Raw genomic sequence first — 23,830 nt, forward strand, 5'->3', positions numbered from 1 at the left:
TTTTCTGGAAAACTCTTAGAGTCACGTAAAAGCCCCGAGACACGCAAATTTTTCTTTACAGTCGCGTAAACCTTCCAGTCACGTAAATTAATAAAAATACAATCCTGCAAATTTTACGTGACTGCAAATTTTTACGTGACTGTAACTTTTACGTTTCTATAACTATTTACGTGACTCCACATTTTACGTGGCTTTAAATTTTTACGTTGCTCCATTTTTTTTCTCCCTATATACGATTTTCTAACCTACTCCTAATAACGATGCATCATTATATTTTAGTTTAGGTTATAGCTTATTGGCATCACATATATAGTACATTGCCCTATATATAGCATCATTATAATATATGATAACATCTCGAAAAAAATACGCATTGGGTATTTGTGAAAATTGTGAGCAATAGTTGATATATATATATATATATATATATATATATATATATATATATATATATATATATATATATATATATATATATATATATATATATATGTGGCTCGAAGCGTGACTGGAGTCAAGTAAGTATACCCAGCATTAATACCTACAGTTATCTAAAATGGTGGTTTATTAGGGCTCACTATTAGTACATTGATCTAAAACAAAGTGATGGACACTGATTGCAAACATCATACTTTGCATCAGGCAAATTTTTATCTTATAATAATTATACATAAAATTATAAAAACATTAACTTAGTATTTGAGTATATATACTTTTTCTCCATACCTGCAAAAAACGTACCACATTCCCTTCCAGGTCTCTGGACCTGTGGAGAGGAATGTGCATTTTCAGTTCTGGTGCATAGAATAACAGTATACATACCATGAAAAGGAAATTAAACAGCCCATCTCTCATGTAAATTGCCACCCGAGCCCAATGGACTGTCCAAATGTGTTCCTCCCTAGTAATTTACTATTAGAAGGCATACTTATTATTTCTATATTTCCTTAAATATGCACTCTTTACTCTGAACATCAGCCCTCTGCCAAACACTTAAACTTCATCATGGATGACGGAGTTAATTAATCTTGACTTGTTAGTATCTTTTTTAAAATATTTATATTTACAGTACCAGTCCTAAAATTGAAACAAGTTTTTCAAACGGATGAAGAATTAGAAAAACGTATCGCTACTTATGAAGCATATCATAAACAAAAATTTGTTACTGGTCGTTCACAGCCATACAAATCATTGAATTTGAAAAAAATAAAACCTGTTGTTAAATATCATACACTTATTAAAGTGTGTAAATATGGAGAAGAAAGAGAATCTCTGTCAGAAGCAACTGGACAGCGCAGTGGAAGGTATATAGTTTTATCTTTACTATAGTTGGAAAATGTATGTACAAATAAATTAATAATTGAATAAAACTATCGTTAATTTTTATAGAACATTAAAAAGAAATTGTGAGTGTTTTATTAAATTTCAAGCCAAAGAAGGGAAATTTTATGTTATTACAGAATTGAATTTAGAGCACACAAATCATGAAGGATATGAGATGAGATGCGTTTAATTATATTATGTTCACTTTATAATTGAAATTCAAATAAATTTGTTAATTGTCATATAGGCGTTTTATGAAAACTTGTCCGATGTGAGACGATTGACTAAACAAGAAATAGAAGAAGCTACATTTCTGCATAGTCTAAATTGCAAGACCTCCTTATTACATGAGCATATGATGGACAAAACTAAGAAGCAAATTATGCCACAAGATTTGTATAATGCTTTCAATAAAAATAAAGATAAAAATGCAAATGACATTGAAGCTGCTGTACAACTGCTAGAAACTAAATATAGTAAGTAACTAGAGAAAATTACATACAATATACTATCTAAACTTTCAACTAATGAATTTTATTTTTTAACTTTATAGTAGCCGAAGTCGAAAATTTAGAGGAAAATTCACAATTTCAAGGAATGTATTTCCCAACGCCAGAGATGAAACAAAATATGAAGAAATACCCAGAAGTAATGTGCATTGATTCTACTTACAAAATTTTTAGCTGACGATTTTCTTTAATGCTTTTTGTCATTGAAAATGGCGAAGGGCGTAGTCACATTACTAGTAGGAATTTTAGTTAACGAATCTCGACCAATAGTAAAATGGTTGTTGGAGTGATTTAAAAAAGATAATTTAGAAGGTGTTAAAAAGACACGCGGTTTTATAACTGACAAGGATCTAGTTGAGAGAAGTTTTTGATTGGGGTAGATTATTTATCTGTCAATTTCATACAGTAAGAATATTTAGCAGAGAGGTATGCCTAACAAAGATGAAAATCACTAAGGAACAAAAAGAGAATGCTCTTCGGTGCCTGGACAAGATGGTAAAAAATTCGTGCCAAATTGATTATGACAATGCTCATTCGCAATTCAGTTCGACTTCTCCTGACGTAATAAAAAATTATTTTAGAGACAATTGGCAAAATATTACAGATGAATGGGTCAAATTTAAAATCTTTAACTTGAATCTAAAAAATTTAACAAACAATATCTCTGAATGGAAAATTAAAAAATGAGATTGGAACCTACAGTACGTAGATAGATTTTATTAAAAAATTTTTTAAATGGACTAATTATAGATTAAAGTGTAATAGACTGAAAGATATTCAGGACATATTAAGAATCAATTCTAAAGATGTTACGATCACTGACTTTGAAAAAGCGAAAGTTTTATACAAGGATTGCTTATTAACTCATTATGCTTATAAAGTTGATCTTGAACAATTTCAATATTTTGAATTCATGACGTTGCTTAATTTTGATGCTGTATCGCAAACATGCACTGCTATATGTCGTAAAGAAGAAATCTATATCACTCCATATTCGTGTAATTGTTTTGAAATGACCAGTATGGGATTACCATGTCGTCACATTTTAGCTATACGTTTATCTCTGAAAATGCCTCTGTTTTGCAAAGATATTTGTTTAGAGAGATGCTTAAAAAGTTCAACAAACAACTCTTTTTCAAATAGTTCTGAATCACTACCACTATCGCCACCAGGTCCGAGCACAGTTATGCCCTTAGTAAAACCTATTAAAACAAAATCGTCATCAAGTAGAAGAAGCAATTTTGAGAATGCAAATAAAGAAGATACAACTAAAACTGTAACTGCAAAAGTTAATACTCCAAGTCGCTTAACTATTGGAGAAAAAAGAAGGAGGCTAAAAGCAATAATGGACGAATTGATGGAGGTGATTTCGGAGCAAGCAGATCCAATTTACTATTCAAGGTCAACCACTATGAAAAATATACTAGATTATTTCAAAAGTAAAAAATATGTTAAAACAGTTGCAACAGACAATTGTACAAATCAAAGCATACAATTAGACTTAGAAGACAATTTAGAAGAATCGTTAAAACAATTATTTTTAGAAAAGTCTAGTCTAACACTTGCTGATATTAAAATGCCAACACCTACAAATAGAAGAGGACAATTGCGAGGAATCACAGTAGATACAAAGAAAAAATAAAGCTCGTGTATCTATGGAGCGTCGTTGACTTTATTGTGCAAATAATGGCAAATTTGGAATGGTTTCAACATCGGGCAATTTAGTAGTGCGAGTATCCTCAGTGTCATTTTCAGTCGTATTCAAGATCCAACGCGAGAACAGACTTAGGTTACTTTTTATAAAAATATGATGCAATGAATTTCTATTAATTAATAGTTTTTATTTTTGTTGTTGAATTGTTTTTATTAATTAACTAATCAATAAAAATAATTTTTTATATATTTTAAAACGATTTTGTAGGTTAGATGATCATGAGTCACAATTCAAATTACGCGCCATTTTTTCAACTGACCAATAACTTTACACCCGCAACGACATTGGTTGAACGGGTGTAAAGAAAGAAAACAAAAACCTCGAAGAGCACAGCGGCAAAATATAAGAGTTGCGCTTAACGCTGACTGTCTTTTGTTTCTTCACGCGTAAACGATTTTTCTCTCGTTCAGTCTTGTATTCACCTGAAAAGCAAACATACAATTCGAATACAAGTTAGGATTGACTCTTTCGTTTCTTCAGGCAGAATATTTTACTCTTTCAGAGAATCCAATAAAAGAGTAACGTAGTTCGAATATAAGTTGCCCTGATTTCCATTTTTCGAAAATGGACAATAATGAACTACCATTTTACGCCGGTCAGACGTTTCCTTGTTTTAAAGCATTTGACGAGTATTTGACTAAATACAAAGAGTATTTTGATACATCTAAAGGGGATACTAGATCCAATCAAACGAAAGATGAAAGAGAATTGGAATTATTTCCACACTTGGCAACTTCCACACTTATGCAACTTATACCTGCAAAAAAGGAGGAATTTTCAAGTCCAATGGAAGTGGAATAAGAAATGTCAGGTATGTCTAAAATAATAAAAAACTTATCGAATAGAATAAAATATAAGTTATCAAATATTTACGTAATTCACTAATGATAAACGTTTTCCTTACTCAGAAGTCAGAAAACCAACTGTCCATTTACTATGCGGTTACAAAAACCAGTCAAGAAAGCCTATTACATTGTTAAAAAAGTCATATGTTCGCACAATCATGAAAGTGACCTAGAGGTGAGAACATGATCTGTCTTAAATAATTAAAAAAATATATTCCATAGAATGTTTTACTTTCAAATTATATATTTTCCAGATGCCTGAAAACGTTAATGCTCAGTTCATGGAATTGTATAAAAATATAATTGAAAAGTATGAGAAAATATTGAAAGATTCTTCTTCTGAGATAGATGACATTGATAACGTAGTGGAAAATATCTTAGGACCAGATCAAGTCTTACATAATCTTCTTAAAGACCACGACGAAGAGAATATTAATGACAAAGATGTTGAAAGAGCTATGAAGATGACAACAATGGAGAAATCTTATGAAAGTGTGAAGAGTAAGTTTAGAGAGAATGTTGATGAAAATACGATAGAGAAACACACTCAAGAATTTCAGAAAAACCCTGAAACTATCGAAGATAGTTTTGAAAAAAAGCTTCGTTTGTACAGTGATTTGAAAGAGCAAAAGATGCTATGTCAATCAGAACTAGACACTTTCTCCGATGAAAAGAAATTGCTGAGTCAGTACAAATCAGTGGTGGAAAAAAGATTACTGATCCAGCTCAAATCAGCGATGAGAAAAAGATTAAAGAGTCAGTGAATGAGCAAAAAAGAAGTTAATAACTACAAAACCAATAAACGTGAAAGGCAGGCCAAAAGGAAAAGTTAGTTCAGTAATCGGAGGACCGTTGAAACAAAATCCTCAAGCATTCGTTGACTTGAGCAACGAAGAACAAATCAGAAAAATCCTATTATGGCTTGGTTTTGATCCAAAATTTGTAAAGATTATCATCGAAGATTCCATCAAAATTCCATTTACGTCTTTTCAAAACAAACTAAGCAAAATTCCTGAACAATTGGCATCTGTATATATAAACTTTGATATATTAGATAAACATTTAGATTCAAAAACCACAATTCGGTTGATGGAAGCAGTGACAGATCAAACACAAGAAATGATCTACTATTGTAGAAAGTGTAAGAAAGTAGTATCGACTGAATGTATTGAGTGCTCCATTTGTTCGAAATGGGTACATACAAAATGCGATAAAATTAAAATTACTGAACCAATGAAAGCAGATGACTTTAATTATTTCTGCAAAACCTGTTTGAATAGAAAATAGACATATCAAGAAGCTCTTCTGTGTTTACTGATGTATGGAGCTTATGCCAACCATGATCTGGAAGTATTTTATGGAAGTACTGTTGGAGATTCTGCGTTACCACACCTCTATCACTGGAGATGATCAGTGCTCTTTTGTATTTTGTGACACCTTTGCTGGGCCAGGATTTGCATTGCATTGCGCAATATATAAGTATAATCTCATTTGCGAAAAAAAATTTAAATGTGTGAAAGACATGGTTATTATGTAAACTTCGTTAAAAAATCGTTTATATACCTTAAATCAACATGATTAAAATAAACAAAAAAATAGTTCTCGTATTCAACATTTTACTTATTTATTAACTGAGTGAATTCACTAAAAATTTGTAAATTCTAAATGAACGTAAAATGTGAAGTCACGTAAATAGTTATAGAAACGTAAAAGCTACAGTCACGTAAAATTTGCAGGATTGTATTTTTATTAATTTACGTGACTGGAAGGTTTACGCGACTGTAAAGAAAAATTTGCGTGTCTCGGAGCTTTTACGTGACTCTAAGAGTTTTCCAGAAAATTTACGTGACTAAGAGTTTTCCGAAAAATTTACGTGACTCTAAGAATGCGGCCAAAAAGCTACCCTTAGAGTCACGTAGAAAAATATCAAGTTATATTGTATGTAACTGCATATATTTCGTGAATGTAGGTGCGTTCATCTAGTATATCGCATGCATGCATGGGGGAATTTGTCGCGGTGGCTACTCTGTCATGAAGGTAACCTAAGATACCCTCGGATAGCCCAAGGTATCCTTGGGTACCCTCGGCATACCCTCCGGTATAAAAAATAGATAAAAAATCAATTAATCACTGTGAAATCAATTCATACAAAGCACGGAGTGAAATACGGAGCAAGAGCAAGCGCGTGGTCGGTACAGCAGATCGCGCTTCGCGCTTCCAAAAATAAATAAATCTTAAATATTGTAAAAGTCATCGTTGTTTATCGATGAACTTACCCTGCTGGAAAAAGTGAATAGAAATCGATTGAAATCGATTAGAATTCACCATTAAAGTCGATAAGATTTCAATTGTCTTGAATAGTGAATCGTAATTCCATTTTTTGCATTAGAACTTGATAAAACGTGATAAAATATGATAAAAATCGATATAAGTCGATAATACTCAATATGAAAAATTGCAATTGAAATCGATAGACCATGATCTTCTTGAAATTCTATCAATTTCAATTGTAATTTTTCATATTAAGTTTTATCGATTTATATTGATTTGTATCGTATTTTATCACTTTTTATCAAGTTCTAATGCAAAAAGTGAAATTAAGATTCACTATTCAAGTCGATAAGTGATCTAATCGACTTCTATCGACCTTTTCCAACAGGGTATGATTTTAAACATACACATGCACGTTAAAAGTTGAAAACCCATTTTTTTCGGTTTGTGATTCTTGTGTGATGGTCATTCAGACAGCATCTAGCAAGCCAAATATATCATCAGCACAGTAGTAGATGCAGCAGGATCAACAGCAAAAACAAGAGATAACCTTCAAGAAAAAACTCAAGTTTTTTTATAAAGTTACGTATTCTCCTACATTGCAGAATTCCTCGATGACTGATACACATCGCATCGTTGGTACTATTCCGGTTGCATTACTTTTAAATACTTTTTGCACTAGCTTATGGATAAGAACCGCGAGCAGCCGACCCACGAGTAAAATCACGGTGGGTGGAGGCTCTTAAAAATACAATATACAGTATACAGACACCATAACATGTACTAACACTACTGCAGTATCGTATTGTCGTTGCCGTTTTGCATTACGCACTTACTAATAATATCACCGAAAACTCGAAACGAGCGGAACATTGCGGTAAGCGGAAGCCAGGAGGCTGCTTTGAAACGTTAAAACATACACAGCGCAGGCAGTTGCGTGGACATGTCGCCAGCCGGTCGCGAGATCTGTATCACAATGTATGCGCAGTGGACAAGCTTGCTGCCTCGCTTTGACAAAGTCAACGGACAGCTGTTTGGCTTTGCTTAAATCATAATAAAACTAATACTTTTTCTGTTTAAATTATGTAATAAACTGTCTCTGTGCAAAATTTATGTTTTAGGAATGTAATAGAATTTGTCTTATTAAGCGTGACGTCACAGCTCACATATAAACCAATGTATTTTCTACTGATAAGATAGTTTCAATTTCGGCAACCTTATGGAATTTTGCATGTATCTTGAGCGCCAGTTGTGGCTTAAGAAAGCGAATTCCTATCTAATATAATTTAAATTACTACATAGAAAAATATTTTTTTTTTATTTTACGAAATGATAATGGTTTGTAATTGTTTTTAAAATAACGTTAGACAGCGAGCGCGTAGCGCGAGCGTCAGTGGTAATGCCTTAGACGCAATATGCGAAGCGATGCAAAGCGAATCTGCGCCTAGCGCGCTAGTTACTACCTGTTAATAACGTATAATTAACTATTAATTTTATTCCTCACCAATTAATAATAATTTTACAATTTTTATTACAGTGCACCCAATTTTTATATGCCTCAGGATCCGAATGTACCAATAATATTAGTGGGTCCAGGTACCGGAATTGCACCGTTTCGTGGATTTTGGCATCATCGCAAGGCTGAAATGAAAAATAAAAAAAGTATGTTATTTCCTAATTATACAATTCTCTATTATATTAAGAGGCGTCGTGCTGTAGGCGCGACACTTTTCGATAATTCACTTTATCCCCTAAACCACCCCTTCTAAGTTTTGGGGTGAACCAGAAGCTGACTGCAAATAAACCGGAAATTGACGGAAAGTAAACCGAAAGTTGTCCAGAAAATGACCAGAAGTTAACCGGAAATTGACCGGAAGTAAATCCGAAAATCTAGAATTTAGATTGCAGGTCGGTTTTTTGATATTTCAGTTTATCCCCTTCTAAGGGTTGAGGTGAACCAGAAGTTGACTCATAGTACATCGGAAGTTGACCAGAAGTAAACCGAAAGTGACCGTAAAAATGTCTTAAGACTCGCAGTTATCCTACAAAATTTCTTACGGCTAAAACTTGTAGCAATGCCTTTCGACACAGATCTGTTCTTAAGACTCAATAGTAAGGCATTAAAAATTTTCTTGCGTAACGTTTTGCAAATCGTGCAGCCAGTCATGTATTATTTGCAGACAGGGATTATGGCTACTTCCCGCACTTAAGTTGTAGATATTAATCGTAAAAAAATATTAAAAGAGAAGTCGCCGTAGAAATGCTACTAATCAGAATTAAAAACCACGATATGATGATTTTTTAATTTTTTTCTATGCAAATGCTAAAGCGTTATTATACTGACTTTTGTTTTTTTAATACGCTTGTATTTAGCTTGCTCTGTGTCTGTCTGTCGGCGGAGGAATGGATGGAATATTGCAATCGAATTTTGTAAAGTCCACTTTCATGTGTATAAATGTCCGTGCTATCATCTGTATGGTATAATCAAAACAATGACTATTTTTTCCATAGTGTGTTCCAACAACAACTTAAGTCTGCTTCAACAAATGCGAAAAATCGCCATAAGTGTTATAAGTGAAGCTGCATATTGAGCTGAAAATTCTACGCACAAAATAATTTTTCAATTATTTTCGATAAATAATTTGCAATAAATAAGAAAACTAAATTTTAATGTTATTAATAACAAGTAATGTGAAACAGTTAATGAATTTACATGGGTAACTATATCTTTAGCTATGTAAACAGCGAGAAATAAGGGCTATTACACGTGAAAAGGAATTGGAGGAATAATAATAAGGAACAAAAGGAATAATAATAAGGTCCTTCATTGTTCTTTCATTGGAGAAACAACCTTTACATGTAATAATAGTAATCGTAAATACAATTCTTCTCGATCTTTTGGATTAACGGAATACATCCTTGCAAAAACTGGTTTGTAAAATCTTTTTCTTGCAGTCATTTTCTTTCATAATTTTATTGAATACATAATTGTATGGAATATCTGTGCATATATATCGTCTTGAATTTTGATCTATCTGATTAAGTATAAATCTATCAATATATATATTTACATCCTTCTTTAAAAAATACATATTGTTTATTAATGAGATGAACTGCTAATCTGTATATAATGTGGGATAATTCATGCATTGGATATTTCAGTAATCTATAAAATAACTAGGGGGCAAATGTATCGTGTATTAATACATTGTTTGATTTCATCATAATCGTAGATATCATTTCCCTTTTCAACGTTATTATCAAAACTAGAACTAACATCAATAATACTCATTTTTATAAATGCACAATCATGGTCTTTATAACAATACAATAAATATTTTACACACTAAACGATTAAGCATACTCTACATTAATATGACAGTTGAATATAGTAGCAAAAATGAATTATAAGGAACAACTGATCTATTACCTACATATTATTTATTGTTCGTCTTTCCTTTAAATGTTATTTTTTTCCGCAATTTTTCCTTTGATATGTTATATATTCAGTTGCGTTAAAATCTGTTTTGTCATTAAATGGTTTTAAACAATTTTTTGAACATTTTTTTTTATCATTATTCATACATGGTAAATTCATATTGTAATCACCACATGGCCTATACAGTAAGGAGAACGAGGAGACTGGACATGGGGAACCTGTGAGTGCGAGTGAGAAACATAGGAAACGCGTATTAGTGCGAGAGAGAAAGACTTTCCCTCCCTTAATTCCTGCTCATTTCCCAATCTTTCTCTTTGAGTTGCACAAGAGTAGAAGAAGGCCAAAAAAAGGGTAGAAAAAAGGTCAGGCTCAATGGCGCTCGGCGGAGGATCAGTTTTTTCTCTACGACAGAATACTTAAAATTAGAGAATGTTAAGTACAAGTAATAAATAAAAAGTAATAATAATTTTGAAAAAGTAAAAGGTTAGGCGAGTTTGATATATTCCGCAACGAAATTACAGATAGAAAAGAACTGAGATCAATCAAAGGTCTGAGGATTGCTATTCCACAAGTTACCACTCCTGTTACAAGCCAGCCTGAATCTACTTCTCAAGTTCAACCCAAAGCTCCTCCGTTCAAGTATCAAGAATATCGTTTGTCCGACGGAACAACAGTCAACGATTATTTCAAGAGATTCGAGTGGGCATTACAACTGAGTAATATTTCGGAAGAAGAATACGGTGATTTGAAAAGAACTGAGATCAATCAAACAGTCAAGTTTATCATATTTAATCGTAATAAAGCAAGGAGCAACAACAAAAATCCTACAAAATTTCAAGGGGCAGATTTGAAATTAGTGTGAAAAAATACGTAAAATAGGCATTAAATAAAAAAAAGTTTTTTGCGAAAATCGTCATCTTTAACGACTTTTCCTGGGCCATACAGTCAACATCAACCTTTCTGGTAATTTTGTGATTTCTGATAGTTTAGACATCATCTTTCAAAAATTTCAGATTGATCGACTGACTGGATACGAAGCTATTTGATTTTCAAACTGATTATAGGCATGCAAAGCGTGAAGCCAAGAAGGAAATTCGTCAAGGAAGTTCGTGATGACTTCTTAATTAAGGGCTGCTGCGAACAACCAAACATTTGGAAGTTTAGTAAGTAAATTTGACTTCATTACTAGCCCCTATAGTCTTAAGTAAGCTACTACACAATTTTGTTACTAATCGTTTAAATAATGAGTAGTATTGTCGTAAATAAACCAGTTATCACTTACGCAGAGAGAGAGAGAGAGAGAGAGAGAGATTAGATTAGATTAATTGCTCTTTATTTTTGTACATTTTGTTGTACATATAACAAATTATAGTATATTATAAAAAGAATAAAAATTTTGTGTAAGGGTGCTAGTGCGTGTGAAGAGTGTGTAATGGAATGAAGTGAAATGAGATGAATGAGAATGTGTGTATGTTTGTGCGATGTTTATGTGTTTTCCAAATTAAAGAAATAATTTTTGGCTGCTTGTTTGAAGTGTGATATGGATAGTGTGTCGCGAAGTTGAGATGGAAGGCTGTTCCAGAGGTAGGAGGCGCTGATGAAAAATGAATTCCTCAGCGTCTCCGTCTTGAAGGACGGGATGTCCAGTGGAGTCACCTCGCCCCTGACAGGCCTGAGTGCGACGTGGAAGTCAAAATAGGCTAGTAGATAAGCTGGTATTGAGGTGTTGAAAATTTTTCTAAGAAAACAGGCCATGAAGTACTTCCTACGTCCGGCGGTGGTGAGCCATTGCAACTCACGCCTGTAAGGGGAGATGTGCTCGTCCCTCTTTACACCATAGATGTATCGGATTCCCGTATTGACAAGCCTCTGCAGTTTTAAGTCAAGCTCTTGAGTCAGGTCGCAGTAAACAAGTGAGCAGTAGTCGATGAGGGGAAATAGGAGTGCTTGCACCAAATGTTGGCGCAACCTGAGGCTAGTGCTCTTCCGAAAGAAATATAGCCGATACATTAAAGAGTGAGCACGTTTACAAGTTTGTGTAACGTGCTCTTTCCACGTAAGTTTTGAGTCAAGCACCAGCCCCAGGCTGCGCACAGATGATTCAAAGTTGACCTGGGCCCCCCCTATATTTATATAGGTGTTAGCAGTAGAAGGTAGAGCATTGATATAGTAGGGTGAGCCCAGGACGATCGCCTTAGTCTTACTAACATTCAGCTTAAGTCTGTTTAGTGCTGCCCAGCCCATTATCCTCTCGGCGTTAGCACTCATCTTGTCAGAACAGGAATCGAGCTCCTCAAGGGGGCATTGACAGTAGATTTGCAGATCATCCGCGTAGACTAGATGGGATACATCTGAGTCAAGGCAGAGGCCAATGTCATTGATGTATAACGCGAACAATAAGGGGCCCAAGACTGACCCCTGTGGGACACCGGTGTTTAGTGGTAGGAATGTAGAGAGTTCGTTGTTGTCACCAATGACGGCCTGTTCTCTACCAGAAAGGTAAGATGCAAGCCAGCGGATAACCTGCTTGGAGAAGCCGAAGGAGGGTAGCTTTCTGAGTAGCCTGACGTGACACACTGTATCAAACGCCTTGCTAAAATCAAAAAGAAGCAGAAGGGTGACCTTCTTCCTGTCCATTCCAAGCCTGACATCATCAGTCAGCTTAATCAAGCCGGACTGCGTGCTGTGGCCAGTGCGAAAACCAGTTTGGAAACTATCAAGATAGAGTCTAGTTTCAAGGTATTCAGAGATTTGATTGTGCACCAGCCACTCCAGCGCCTTGGATAGAAAGCAAAGTAGGGAAATCGGTCGGTAGTCAGTTACAGCTGTAGGAGAGTTGATCTTGTTTAATGCTCTTACGAGCGATGATTTCCAGGCAGAGGGAAAGCATGCCTCACTCAAAGACAGGTTGAAAATTTGACAGATTAAAGGAGTGAGTATTGGTAGTGCTTTAGAGATTACAACCTGTGGGATGCCATCGCTTCCCCTGGCCTGGGTATTGAAATGTGAAACTGCAGCTAACACGTCCGATTCTGTGATGGCCCTGAAGATAAAGTGTTCAGGGAGGTCTAGACTCTCGAGGGTCCGCAGATACTCCTCGACAGATGGAGCTTGAGGGTCATTTGAGATGGAACTGAAGTGTTCGTTGAGAGCATCTGGAGAGAACCGAGCAGGTGGAGAAGATTTAGAGGTGGTAATGCCAAGATTTTCAAGTTCTCTCCATATCTCTGCAACGTCGGTTAGAGTAGAGTTGATGAGCGGCATCCCTTGCGATTCTATAAAAGTATAGATCCCAAGGTAGACGACTTCTGCGAAAACGCCTGTAGAGCCTATTCCTTTCAGTTAAAAGGTCACGAAGAGCCGCGGTGAACCACGGGTGACGTTTACGTCCAGGTGTCACAGTCTTTAATGGGGCGAGATGATTTATGGCTTTTGTGATGTTTTCGTTGAGGATGGTGATGCATTCGTCAAGTGAGAGAGAGAGAGAGAGAGAGAGAGAGAGAGAGAGAGAGAGAGAGAGAGAGAGAGATTAGATTAGATTAGATTAGATTAGTTTTATTTTGCGTACATTATATTGTACAATTGTAAGTTTACAGCATTACAAGTGAGAAAAGAAAAAAACAATAGATAATAGATTGAGGCATTTGAAGAGTATGTATAGTGAGAGAGTATGGCGATAGTGAAGGTGGAATGAGCGAGAAAGTAGGTGTGTGCGTGTGCGTAGCCTGTGAACGAGTTATGTGTTTTCGAGTTGTAAAAAGTGATCCTTAGCAAGTTTTTTGAAAGTGACGGTGGATGAAGTGTTTCTGATGCGTGATGGCAGGTTATTCCATAAGTATGAAGCGCTGATATGGAACGAGTTCCTCAGCGTCTCCGTCGCGAAAGTAGGAATTTCCAGAGGTGTCACCTCGCTCCTCACAGGCCGGAGAGTGACGCGGAAGTCAAAAAGGCCAGTACGTATGATGGTACGACCGAGTTAAACATTTTACGTAGGAAAGAAGCTGTGAATTACTTCCTGCGTCCGGCAGTGGTTAGCCACTGCAGCTCCTGCCTGTACGGGGAGATGTGCTCATCTCTCCTTACACCATAGATGTACCGAATTCCTGTATTCACGAGCCTCTGTAGTTTTAAGTCGAGTTCCTGCGTCAGGTCACAGTATACAAGAGAACAGTAGTCGATGATCGGAAATAGGAGCGCTTGCACAAGATGCTTGCGCAACCTAAGATTGGTACTCTTTCTGAAAAAGCAGAGCCTGTACATTAGCGTGAGCACGCTTCCACACTTGTGCAACGTGCTTCTTCCACGTGAGTTTAGAGTCAAGCACCAATGCCAGATTACGCAGAGAGGATTCAAAGCTGACCTGGACACCCCCGATATTAATGAAAGTGTTAGCTGTTAAGGGAAGTGAATTTATGTAGTAAGGGGAGCCCAGGACAATTGCTTTGGTTTTATTAACATTGAGTTTAAGCCTGTTTTGTGCAGCCCAGCCCATTATCCTCTCAGCATTAGCACTCATCTTGTTTGATAAAGAATCGAGCTCCTAGAGGTGGCATTGATTGAGAGATAGAGAGACAGAGAGAGAGAGAGAGAGGGGGGGGTCTAGCTTGCGAGGCAATTGTACGAGTTTGTTTTGGCTCGTGTGCTATCTTTGTCTAATTGGAATTTTCGGTGCCGACTCTCGGTGTTTTGTGAATCATTGCTGTGCTGCTGGCTTGTTGAAGAAGTTGAGGCTGTATCTACGATATAGAAGCAGTAATATTCGACTACAACAAATTGTTAAACAATTTTGCCTGCAATGGAGTGTAAAAGCCAGCAGAGGCTGCTGTAATCTATAAATAAGTTTTTGAGCATCGAGTGGACCAGATCGGCATTCCATTGTTACAATCGCCAGCCAACATCGCACCCAAGATTCTGATTCTCGTATCCGCTCTCTCAGCAACATCATTACCGGATCATCGAAACGATGAATGCCATCGTCGTCGTCTGGGCAGCACATTTGAAAATCAAGTAGCCAGTAACTAGGCCCGCCGCAGACGGTAATACTCGACCGTGTTCTGCAAATCACAACAAGATCGGAGACAGCAAGCTCGGAATAAACAAACAAACACCGACATCATGGCACTTAAAGCATTGGGAACGCCGAAATCGTGCTCTGAGTGCAAAAGAGCGACGAGGAAAAACGCTACGACTCTCATCAATTGCTACAAATGCACAAAATCGTTTCATGCAGTGTACATAACAATGATCAGTGGGAGGAAACCAGCAAGCAACGGCCCGATAATTGTACACATCTGCAAGATAAGCAAAAGCGAGAAAAATTTGAGATTGGAGGTTGATAAATCCAGCACTGACAATGACTCCAAAAATCAACCAATCGACGTCTCTCCACGCCCCCTGATTCCTACTCGCACGACTGCCACCACACGAACGCTGTCCAGAGCGATTCGGTCGACAGCTACTAAGGTTGCGGTGAATCTAAAACAAAGCAGCAATATTAACAGCAACACCAGCAAAACCAACAACCTAAAAGTGGAACATGCTGTCAAAAGTGCTGACAGTAGCAACTCAGCGAACAGGGAGCCATCCTAAGTTTTGCTCAGCAACTCGACTGGCTCGGATTCGTCAGACAGGGAGGATTACGGCAGCCTTAGTCTCCTGGATGACAAGACGCATGACGGCTCCTCTTATACTGCAGCTTAGCTCCAGATACCACGCTCGCAAAGGAACGCATCTACACCCTCGCCGCTGCGACCGACTGCAAGTGCACATTCTTTGCCGCTCTCTGTTGGAAGCCTTTCCGAAGCACCAAGCTGTGGTACTCTTGGTGCCCCTGTCTCCCCAGCTGTACCATCGTCCAACGCCCGCCGTCTTGATTCATCAATACTCCAAAATGGTACCGTTGTCTCGTCATTGGTGACGTACGCTAACTCGGTTCGCGATTCGGTGGCGAAAACGATCGCCTCTCAGCAGGGGTCGATTGCGTCTAAGCTTGGGGAGATCGTCCAGTCCCTTAGTGTTTTACTACAGTTAACACAGAGGATTGTGGAGCTCAAGTCAAAGTTGGATTCCCTCGAGGCCCTGCTGGTTAAGCGCGATTGCGAAATACGATCGGTCACGGGCAAATGCGATAAGCTGCGGGAATTTATTGTCATGCAGAGCGCTGCATTCGACGAAAAAATCGTGGGAACCGACGGGCTATTGACCTCAGTTGCGAAACTCACTGAGAGGGCAAGCAATAGCGACAGCGGGCCCGACGTGCGAGTCTGCTCGAACGCCGCGAAGACCGCCTTGCATCCCGGTCTAAATGATAGTGACGCCTCCTCCGAGTCGCAGCCATTTAAATTAAATGTAAATACTAGGTTAAGTAGCGCAAGCATAAAGAAAAGGTGCAACGGTACGTTGTCCGTCAAAAGGCCGCCTTTTCCGAGCGAATAATAATTGCGTTTTGCAATTATTAACGCGAGTGTGTTTTGTTTTTTTTTGTGCGAGCGAACATCGGCGCAAAGCATTGAGAGGAGAAGACATGAGCTTCGACAGAACAGCAGAGCAACGAGGAGCAACAGCCAGTTCCAGGGTAGGAGTCAAGGGGAGAGTTTTCCGGAAATGCGTGATCGTGGGTGTGAATTTTTAACTCTGCTGCGACAAAGGATCTTGAGTTGTACGTGAGTGTGAGAGAGAAAGAGTATCGCAGGGCGAAGGACTTGAAAAGAGAGGGAAGTCGGCTGCGAAATAATCTGTTTACAGACTCACATCAGGCTCCTCAGGCTTGTCGTTTCGAAAACGCGAGCCGAAACGAGGGAAAATCTGCGGTGAAGCGAGAGAATCGCGGTAGTCGCTCAGAACCGATTCTGAGAAGCTTGGTGTTGCTAGCGAGCGCAAGAGGGGAAGGAGAGCAGCCGAGCAAACGGCGCGTGGCATCGGGGCTTTGGGTAGAATACCTGGACTTGGTCTCACAAACAGACGAATTGACGGCTCAGGCGCGCAACGAGTTCCTGCGAAGCAAAATCTTTGAGGCATTGAGCGGAAAAAGGGACATCTGGAGGGAACTGCGCAACCTTGGTCTGCTCCCTAAGACCAGCGAAGAGTTGCACGGGTTTACGCCCGACGAATTAAACACGCATTTTGCGAGCGTGTCGGTCTCGCCGAACGTGTGCAAGAACGACTTGGAGGCGGCGTTGGCGGAAGCCGTGAGTGATGGCTTTACATTTAATCCTATCACCTTGGCGGATGTAATTATGGCCGTATCTCACTTCTCTTCCCAGGCGCGTGGCGAGGACGGCATTTTGCAGTCAGTTGTTGCAACAGTTCTCCCGGAAATCGTGGTGCACCTCACTGCCGTCTTTAACGTTTCTCTTCGATCTGGCGTATTTCTGCGCGCATGAAAGGGATTATATCTCTGTCCGCTCAAAAAGAAAAACGTTCCATCCACTCCCACTGATTTTAAGCCTATCGCCATCCTTGATTTTCTATCAAAGGTCCTCAAAAAATTAGTTCACGACCAGCTAGCCGATTACTTGACTAGAGAGAAGCTTTCTGACCCACGCCAGACTGAATTCCAACAGTTTAATAGCACACAGATAGCCCTTTCTACGGTTAACAGAAGACATACAACTTAGAATAAATGACAAAAAGAAACTAATGACTGTGCTACTATTCTTCGATTTCAGTAAAGCCTCCGATACTATAGCGCACTCTGGGCTTCTATGTAAGATGATTGGTTTCGAGTTTTCTAGGGCGGTAATTCCGTGAGTAAAGACATATCTGTCCGGTAGAAAGCAGCGAGTTGTAACAAAATCCGGGGGAATCTCTAAATGGATGTCTACTAATCTCGGGATTCCGCAGGGCTCTGTATTAGGTCCGCTGTTGTTCATCATTTACATAACGGACATAAAAGAAATTTTTACTTCAGGACGCGATAAAAGACTAGTATACGCTGACGACCTGCAAATTTATGCTCGGAGTACGATGGAGGAATTACCAGCCAGGCGTGCGCCGGACTTCGCCTCGATGCCGCAAAAACCCAGGCAATCGTCTTTAGCTTCTCATATAACATCAATAGCTACCAATTAACGAGCTTCGCATTGAGTTAGAGGGCGGTGTGCGCGTGCCGTTCACTGATACGGTTGAAAACGTCGGTGTTATTATGGATTTACCAGTATGGTAAATAAGGCATTATACAGCCTTAAAATGTTTAGATCCAGTAACACCGAGGCTCTGCGCAAGCAACTAGCACGGTCATTTTTCCTCACTTCGAGTATTGCAGTATGGTATTTTTAGACGTGACGGACGAACTACGGAGTAGACTACAGAAACTTCAAAATTCATGTGTGCGATACGTATGTGGTGCGAGACGCGACGAGCACATTACTCCCTATCGGGTCGGACTAAAGTAGCCTAGTATTGAGCAGCTGCAGTTATGCCAGATAGGATTGTTATTGTATTAAATAATTCGCATTAAAAAGCCCACCTATTTGTGTGATCTATTCGTTGCCAATACATCTAGAAGCTCGGCGAAGCAAAGCGGAAATTGTATTGCGATTCCAGTGCCATCCCACGATACAGGCTTGTATTCTCTAGAATCGATGGGAGCCCGTCTCTGGAATGCAATTCCGCCTGAAATTAAAGCTATTCCATCGCTATGTAAATATAAGGCGAAATTACACGACATAATTTTTAATGATGCAAATTTTGCGACAACCTCTCTATTTCTCAGAGGCTAATCAAATTTTACGACAGCTTCTCTGTTTTTTAGAGGCTGAGGAAATATTACTGTGCCATTTTATAAATGTGATTGTAAATAATAGCGAGTACTACAGCGAAAAATGTCCAATATGACTTATTTATAATGTATCCATATATGTATATGTATATTTTGCACAGCAAATAAAAATGTTTGTTTAAATCAAATTTTGGAGTTCACAACTAGAAGTTTTTGTTATCATCTAGATGGTGACCCCCTAATAGGCACTCATTATATCACTTTTTGGTTTTAAGAATATCTACATAATATTAAAATTCTTTATTTTGAAAAACGATGTTTTCTGTAAACATCCCTATATTTCGTAAAAATATTCTGCAAAAATTAATTTTTCATCATTGATTGTAATCTTTGTATAGAAACGCCTAAATTAATCTCAGAATATGTAATTATTGAATAATTCGTTTTTGCAAACATTAACAATAAACATTAGCAAAGTAGCGTACGTACATACGTACGTACAAACATACTTATCTCTTATTTAAAAAAGAAAATCGTAATTTTTTTATAGACTAATAGAATTAACTAATACAAGTTAAGATGTATAAAAATGCTGAATGAAAATTTCCGGATGTGGTCCAGATCGAATGATGCTGAGAATAATCATGATAAGGACTATTCAAACGATATGATATATGTACAAGTTTTTTTGGTATATTTGGGGTTATATCTGATGCTCTTTCTTGTAGACGATATCTCGTCGATCAAGGAGTCATCCTGGCACCTGGACAGCTACAAGAAGATATGATTTTTTATCGGCAAATTTGATGTATATACGATACTTTTTCTCGTGTATGATGTCTTGTCGATCAGAGGAACAACCTGGCACCTGGATATCGTCTACAAGAAGTTATGATTTTTTTCCGGTCTATCAAGTGGCGCGGTAGCGCCACGAAGGCGAGTTTGAGAAGCAGACGATGCCGCGGCGCCCGTGACACTATTTACTTCTACAGGGTGACCCAATTTAAACGGGCACCGCTCATAACTCGTCAGGGACAGCCACAATCGAAAAAATGGTAGAGACCAAAGTTGTAGGATATCGAGGGGACAACCCGATGGTGACCTTGGATTTGACCTTGAACGCGTTTTTCAAGGTCATTTGAAGGTCAACTTTGGATTTTTAAATAGCAACCCCATTCTTTTATTGCGGGAATGGAAAGAGCGGTAAATTTTACGTTCAGAATGGTATGTTCGGTTGCGGCACTGAAGGTCATCTCAATGTCCTGCAGCCAGAATGAAACCCCGCCTACGTAATTCCTCTAGCAACGCCAAATTAAAAAAAAGTGGTAGAGACCAAAGTTGTTGTATAGGGGGGGGGGCGGGGGGGGGGGAGAATTGTGACCTCGAATTTGAGCCAGTCCTACAAGGTCATTTCAAGGTCAAATTATTTTTTTTCAAACTTTACTTTTACTTTGTATCCGAGATGAAATCCCTTCTTAGATGTTCTCTGTCCAGCGGCCAAGACGCAAATGAGCCCTTGCTAGCGTCCAAACATAAGTCTCGCTATTCCCCGAATGATCCCTTCCGACGGTTAACTTGCGAATGACTCTTCTAGGTGGTCGCCACCTACCTACCCGAACTCCTGATGTGCGAAAAATAAAAATGGCTCCCGAAATAAGCCTTTTAAAATAAGTCCCGCGCTCAGTCTTGCCACCGCGACTCCGTCGAACCTTCCCCTACGACGCTTAACTCACGAATGATTTTCAAGCAGGCGCCCCGGCCCCGCGCCGTACCTGCCGCCCGAACTTTCGATTTGCAAAAATAAAAATAGCCTCCGAAAATTGTCGAAAGAGTCTCACACTCGGCCTTCCGCCAAAAATATTAACGAAAATTTTTATTAAAAAGCCAATCATCGATACAGAAAAAGATTAAGTAAAACATCGAAGTATTGTAGAAAAACGTCAAAGTTTGATAAAAACGTAAAAAAAAAATATTAAATGTTTTATTTTTAAAAAATCATAAATTGATAAACCGTAATGCCAAAATATGAATAGAATTTTACAATAAAAAGCCATCGATACAGAAAAAGAAAAAGTAAAACATCGAAGTATAAAGTAAAAAAGTTTTTATATTTATTTTACACACATTTATTATTTGAATCAGAAATAAATTGCATTACGTTTTTTTAAATAACGTTGTTGTTTTTCCATTTAATTTATTCATAAATTATTATTGTTTTAAGTATACATAGATATACATACATACGTATGTTTGTATACATATGCTATACACACATACATGTAAACACGCATGTTGAAAATACATATGTATAAGCAGAATTATAAAGTTTGTAATACATACCATGTCGTCACACAGATTATACATACAATTACTGGCAACAGTTAATATAATTATTTAGTGATAATTCCACTGTATAAATAATTTAATTCTATTAGAAATATTTTTGCAGCAGAAATTGGTAGGTACTTACATTTTTTGCACTTTTCTATTAGATAAGTAACCAACAACACTAAAAAATGTATGTTCATTATTTAAACTTGTACAATATGTAAGCTGTAAAATATTGTATTTAACACGATAATAATTAATTAATAACATACATATTAATATAAAATATTGCATCTAAAGTTATGTTAATGTAAAAAAATTTTTATCTAACGTAACAGAATATTTATTATTGTTAACAAATGAAGATTGTACTTTTTACATCATTTCATTTAATATTAAAAATAATACGAATATACATTTTCTATTAAAATTTTTGTATTAATGTCTTGTATAAAAAATGTTCTGCAATACGTAATGAAGGTATTTCTTGAAGAATCAATTTACTTAAAATTAAAAAATGTTTGATATAATTTCAAGTCATAGCGATTATTCTAGAAAATATTGTTTAAGAGCTAAATATTCCGATTAATTACCCATATTTTAAATGTATGTATAAGTTTGATTTCACTTCATAAAATTTAATAAGTTAAAATAAATCTTTTACTAAAATACAATTTTAACTATTTTATAAGTTATCTATTAAAATTTACTTTTAACACTTTTGGAATTACAAAATATTTATTTATTATCATTTCATAAAAGCTTCCTAATCAATAAATTATTTTATAATAAAAAATTAATAATTACTATTTGCAATTAAATAATTGTTTAAGTAGTTTTTTATTTATTATTTTTTGCAGAAAACAGTCTAAGTTCTAGTAATGCAGTAGAATTTTTAAATTTATTTAGATATTTATCGACTTCAAATACTAATTTAATAATTGAAAATATGTGATTTGAGTCATTTTTTTTATTTTTGTAATATTTATAATGTAGATATTTTATTGATTTTGGGAGAGTGTCGAAGAAATTATAATGCAGCAGCACAATTATATCGGAGGCGTTTCCCAAACAGAAATCATCATCCATCTCGAAGTACGATCCAGAGAATTGAATAGCGAGAGAGGCGAGGACCTCAAAGATGGTACGCTAAATGATGAAAATCTTTTCTTCTATTTTAAATTTACTACTTCGTTTAAAGTGCAACATTTTACACGCTTTCAGGATCCGGAGTCGAAAAAGTGGGTGCTGTTTGAAAAAAAATAATTTGACCTTGAAATGACCTTGTAGGACTGGCTCAAATTCGAGGTCACAATTCTCCCCCCCCCCCCTTATACAACAACTTTGGTCTCTACCACTTTTTTTTAATTTGGCGTTGCTAGAGGAATTACGTAGGCGGGGTTTCATTCTGGCTGCAAGACATTGAGATGACCTTCAGTGCCGCAACCGAACATACCATTCTGAACGTAAAATTTACCGCTCTTTCCATTCCCGCAATAAAAGAATGGGGTTCCTATTTAAAAATCCAAAGTTGACCTTCAAATGACCTTGAAAAACGCGTTCAAGGTCAAATCCAAGGTCACCATCGGGTTGTCCCCTCGATATCCTACAACTTTAATCTCTACCAATTTTTTTAATTTGGCGTTGCTAGAGGAATTACGTAGGCGGGGTTTCATTCTGGCTGCATGACCTTGCGATGACCTTCAGTGCCGCAACCGAACATACCATTCTGAACGTAAAATTTACCGCTCTTTCCATTCCCGCAATAAAAGAATGAGGTTCCTATTTAAAAATCCAAAGTTGACCTTCAAATGACCTTGAAAAACGCGTTCAAGGTCAAATCCAAGGTCACCATCGGGTTGCCCCTTCGATATCCTACAACTTTAGTCTCTACCATTTTTTCGATTGTGGCTGTCCCTGACGAGTTATGAGCGGTGCCCGTTTAAATTGGGTCACCCTGTATATTGGTGTTCGAATTTTTCATTATTTATTTATCTTTTTATTCCAATGTACGGGCTAAAAGCCCTTTACAAACAAAGTGATTATGCAACAATTACAAAATAAAAGAACATAATCTAGTTAATTCTACGGATATTGAACGTGGGCTCATAAGGGGAGTAATCTATTAGGCAGAATGAGGAGACGCTGGATGCACCCATAAAACAAATGCTTGTCCGCCTTGCGGCTTAACTGAAAGTGAGAGTGAGAGTATCTTGTCAAGACCCAGGAATGGGTACTATAGGGGCTAAACGAAGAAGTAGACAAACGAGGCCAGTCGATGTTTGAAACCTGCTAGATTCGGAGCGCAAAGAATCTCGTCGGGAAGGGCATTCCAGCATCTCCTGGTCCTGCTCAACGAAGAGTTAAAGCGGCAGTTGCGATGAGAGTCGGTCTCCTCAATAGCCCTGGGGTTCCGCAGCGCATAAAACACGTGGCGAGGTACGAAGGCATTATTCAGTGACGTGCAGTTGAACAGCCTATGGGCAACCTTAAACGCTAGAGTGTAGTCGTAAAAATTCAGAACTGATCTGATGGGATGGACATTCAAGTCCAGTTCCAAGTCGCAATAATCATGATCGGACAAGAGCATGGGACGACATAATTTGAACGCTGCGTAGCACAGAAATTTGTGCTGGATCAACTCCAGCCTCTCAATCTGACACCTCTTGTAAAGAGCCCAAA

At 37.4% G+C, this 23,830-nt stretch overlaps 2 protein-coding genes across 13 annotated transcripts in view; both read left to right on the plus strand.

Moving 5' to 3' along the window:
- Nos (nitric oxide synthase) overlaps nt 1-23,830 on the plus strand; it is a 1,339,001-nt gene that overhangs the window by 1,145,549 nt on the left and 169,622 nt on the right. For all 12 annotated transcript variants that reach the window (XM_032601207.1, XM_031933451.2, XM_032601209.1 and 9 more), the window contains 1 exon segment: nt 8,200-8,324. In XM_032601207.1, coding sequence (XP_032457098.1) covers nt 8,200-8,324 — 125 coding nt within the window.
- Nucleotides 9,402-23,830, plus strand: part of LOC116738619 — a 211,474-nt gene continuing 197,045 nt past the window's right edge. Inside the window, exon 1 of the mRNA XM_032601220.1 lies at nt 9,402-9,593. The gene's annotated coding sequence lies outside the window, so the exon portion shown is untranslated. The remainder of the gene's footprint in view (nt 9,594-23,830) is intronic.

This window comes from Nasonia vitripennis (assembly GCF_009193385.2).
Source record: "Nasonia vitripennis strain AsymCx chromosome 1 unlocalized genomic scaffold, Nvit_psr_1.1 chr1_random0002, whole genome shotgun sequence".
Classification (NCBI taxonomy): domain Eukaryota; kingdom Metazoa; phylum Arthropoda; class Insecta; order Hymenoptera; family Pteromalidae; genus Nasonia; species Nasonia vitripennis.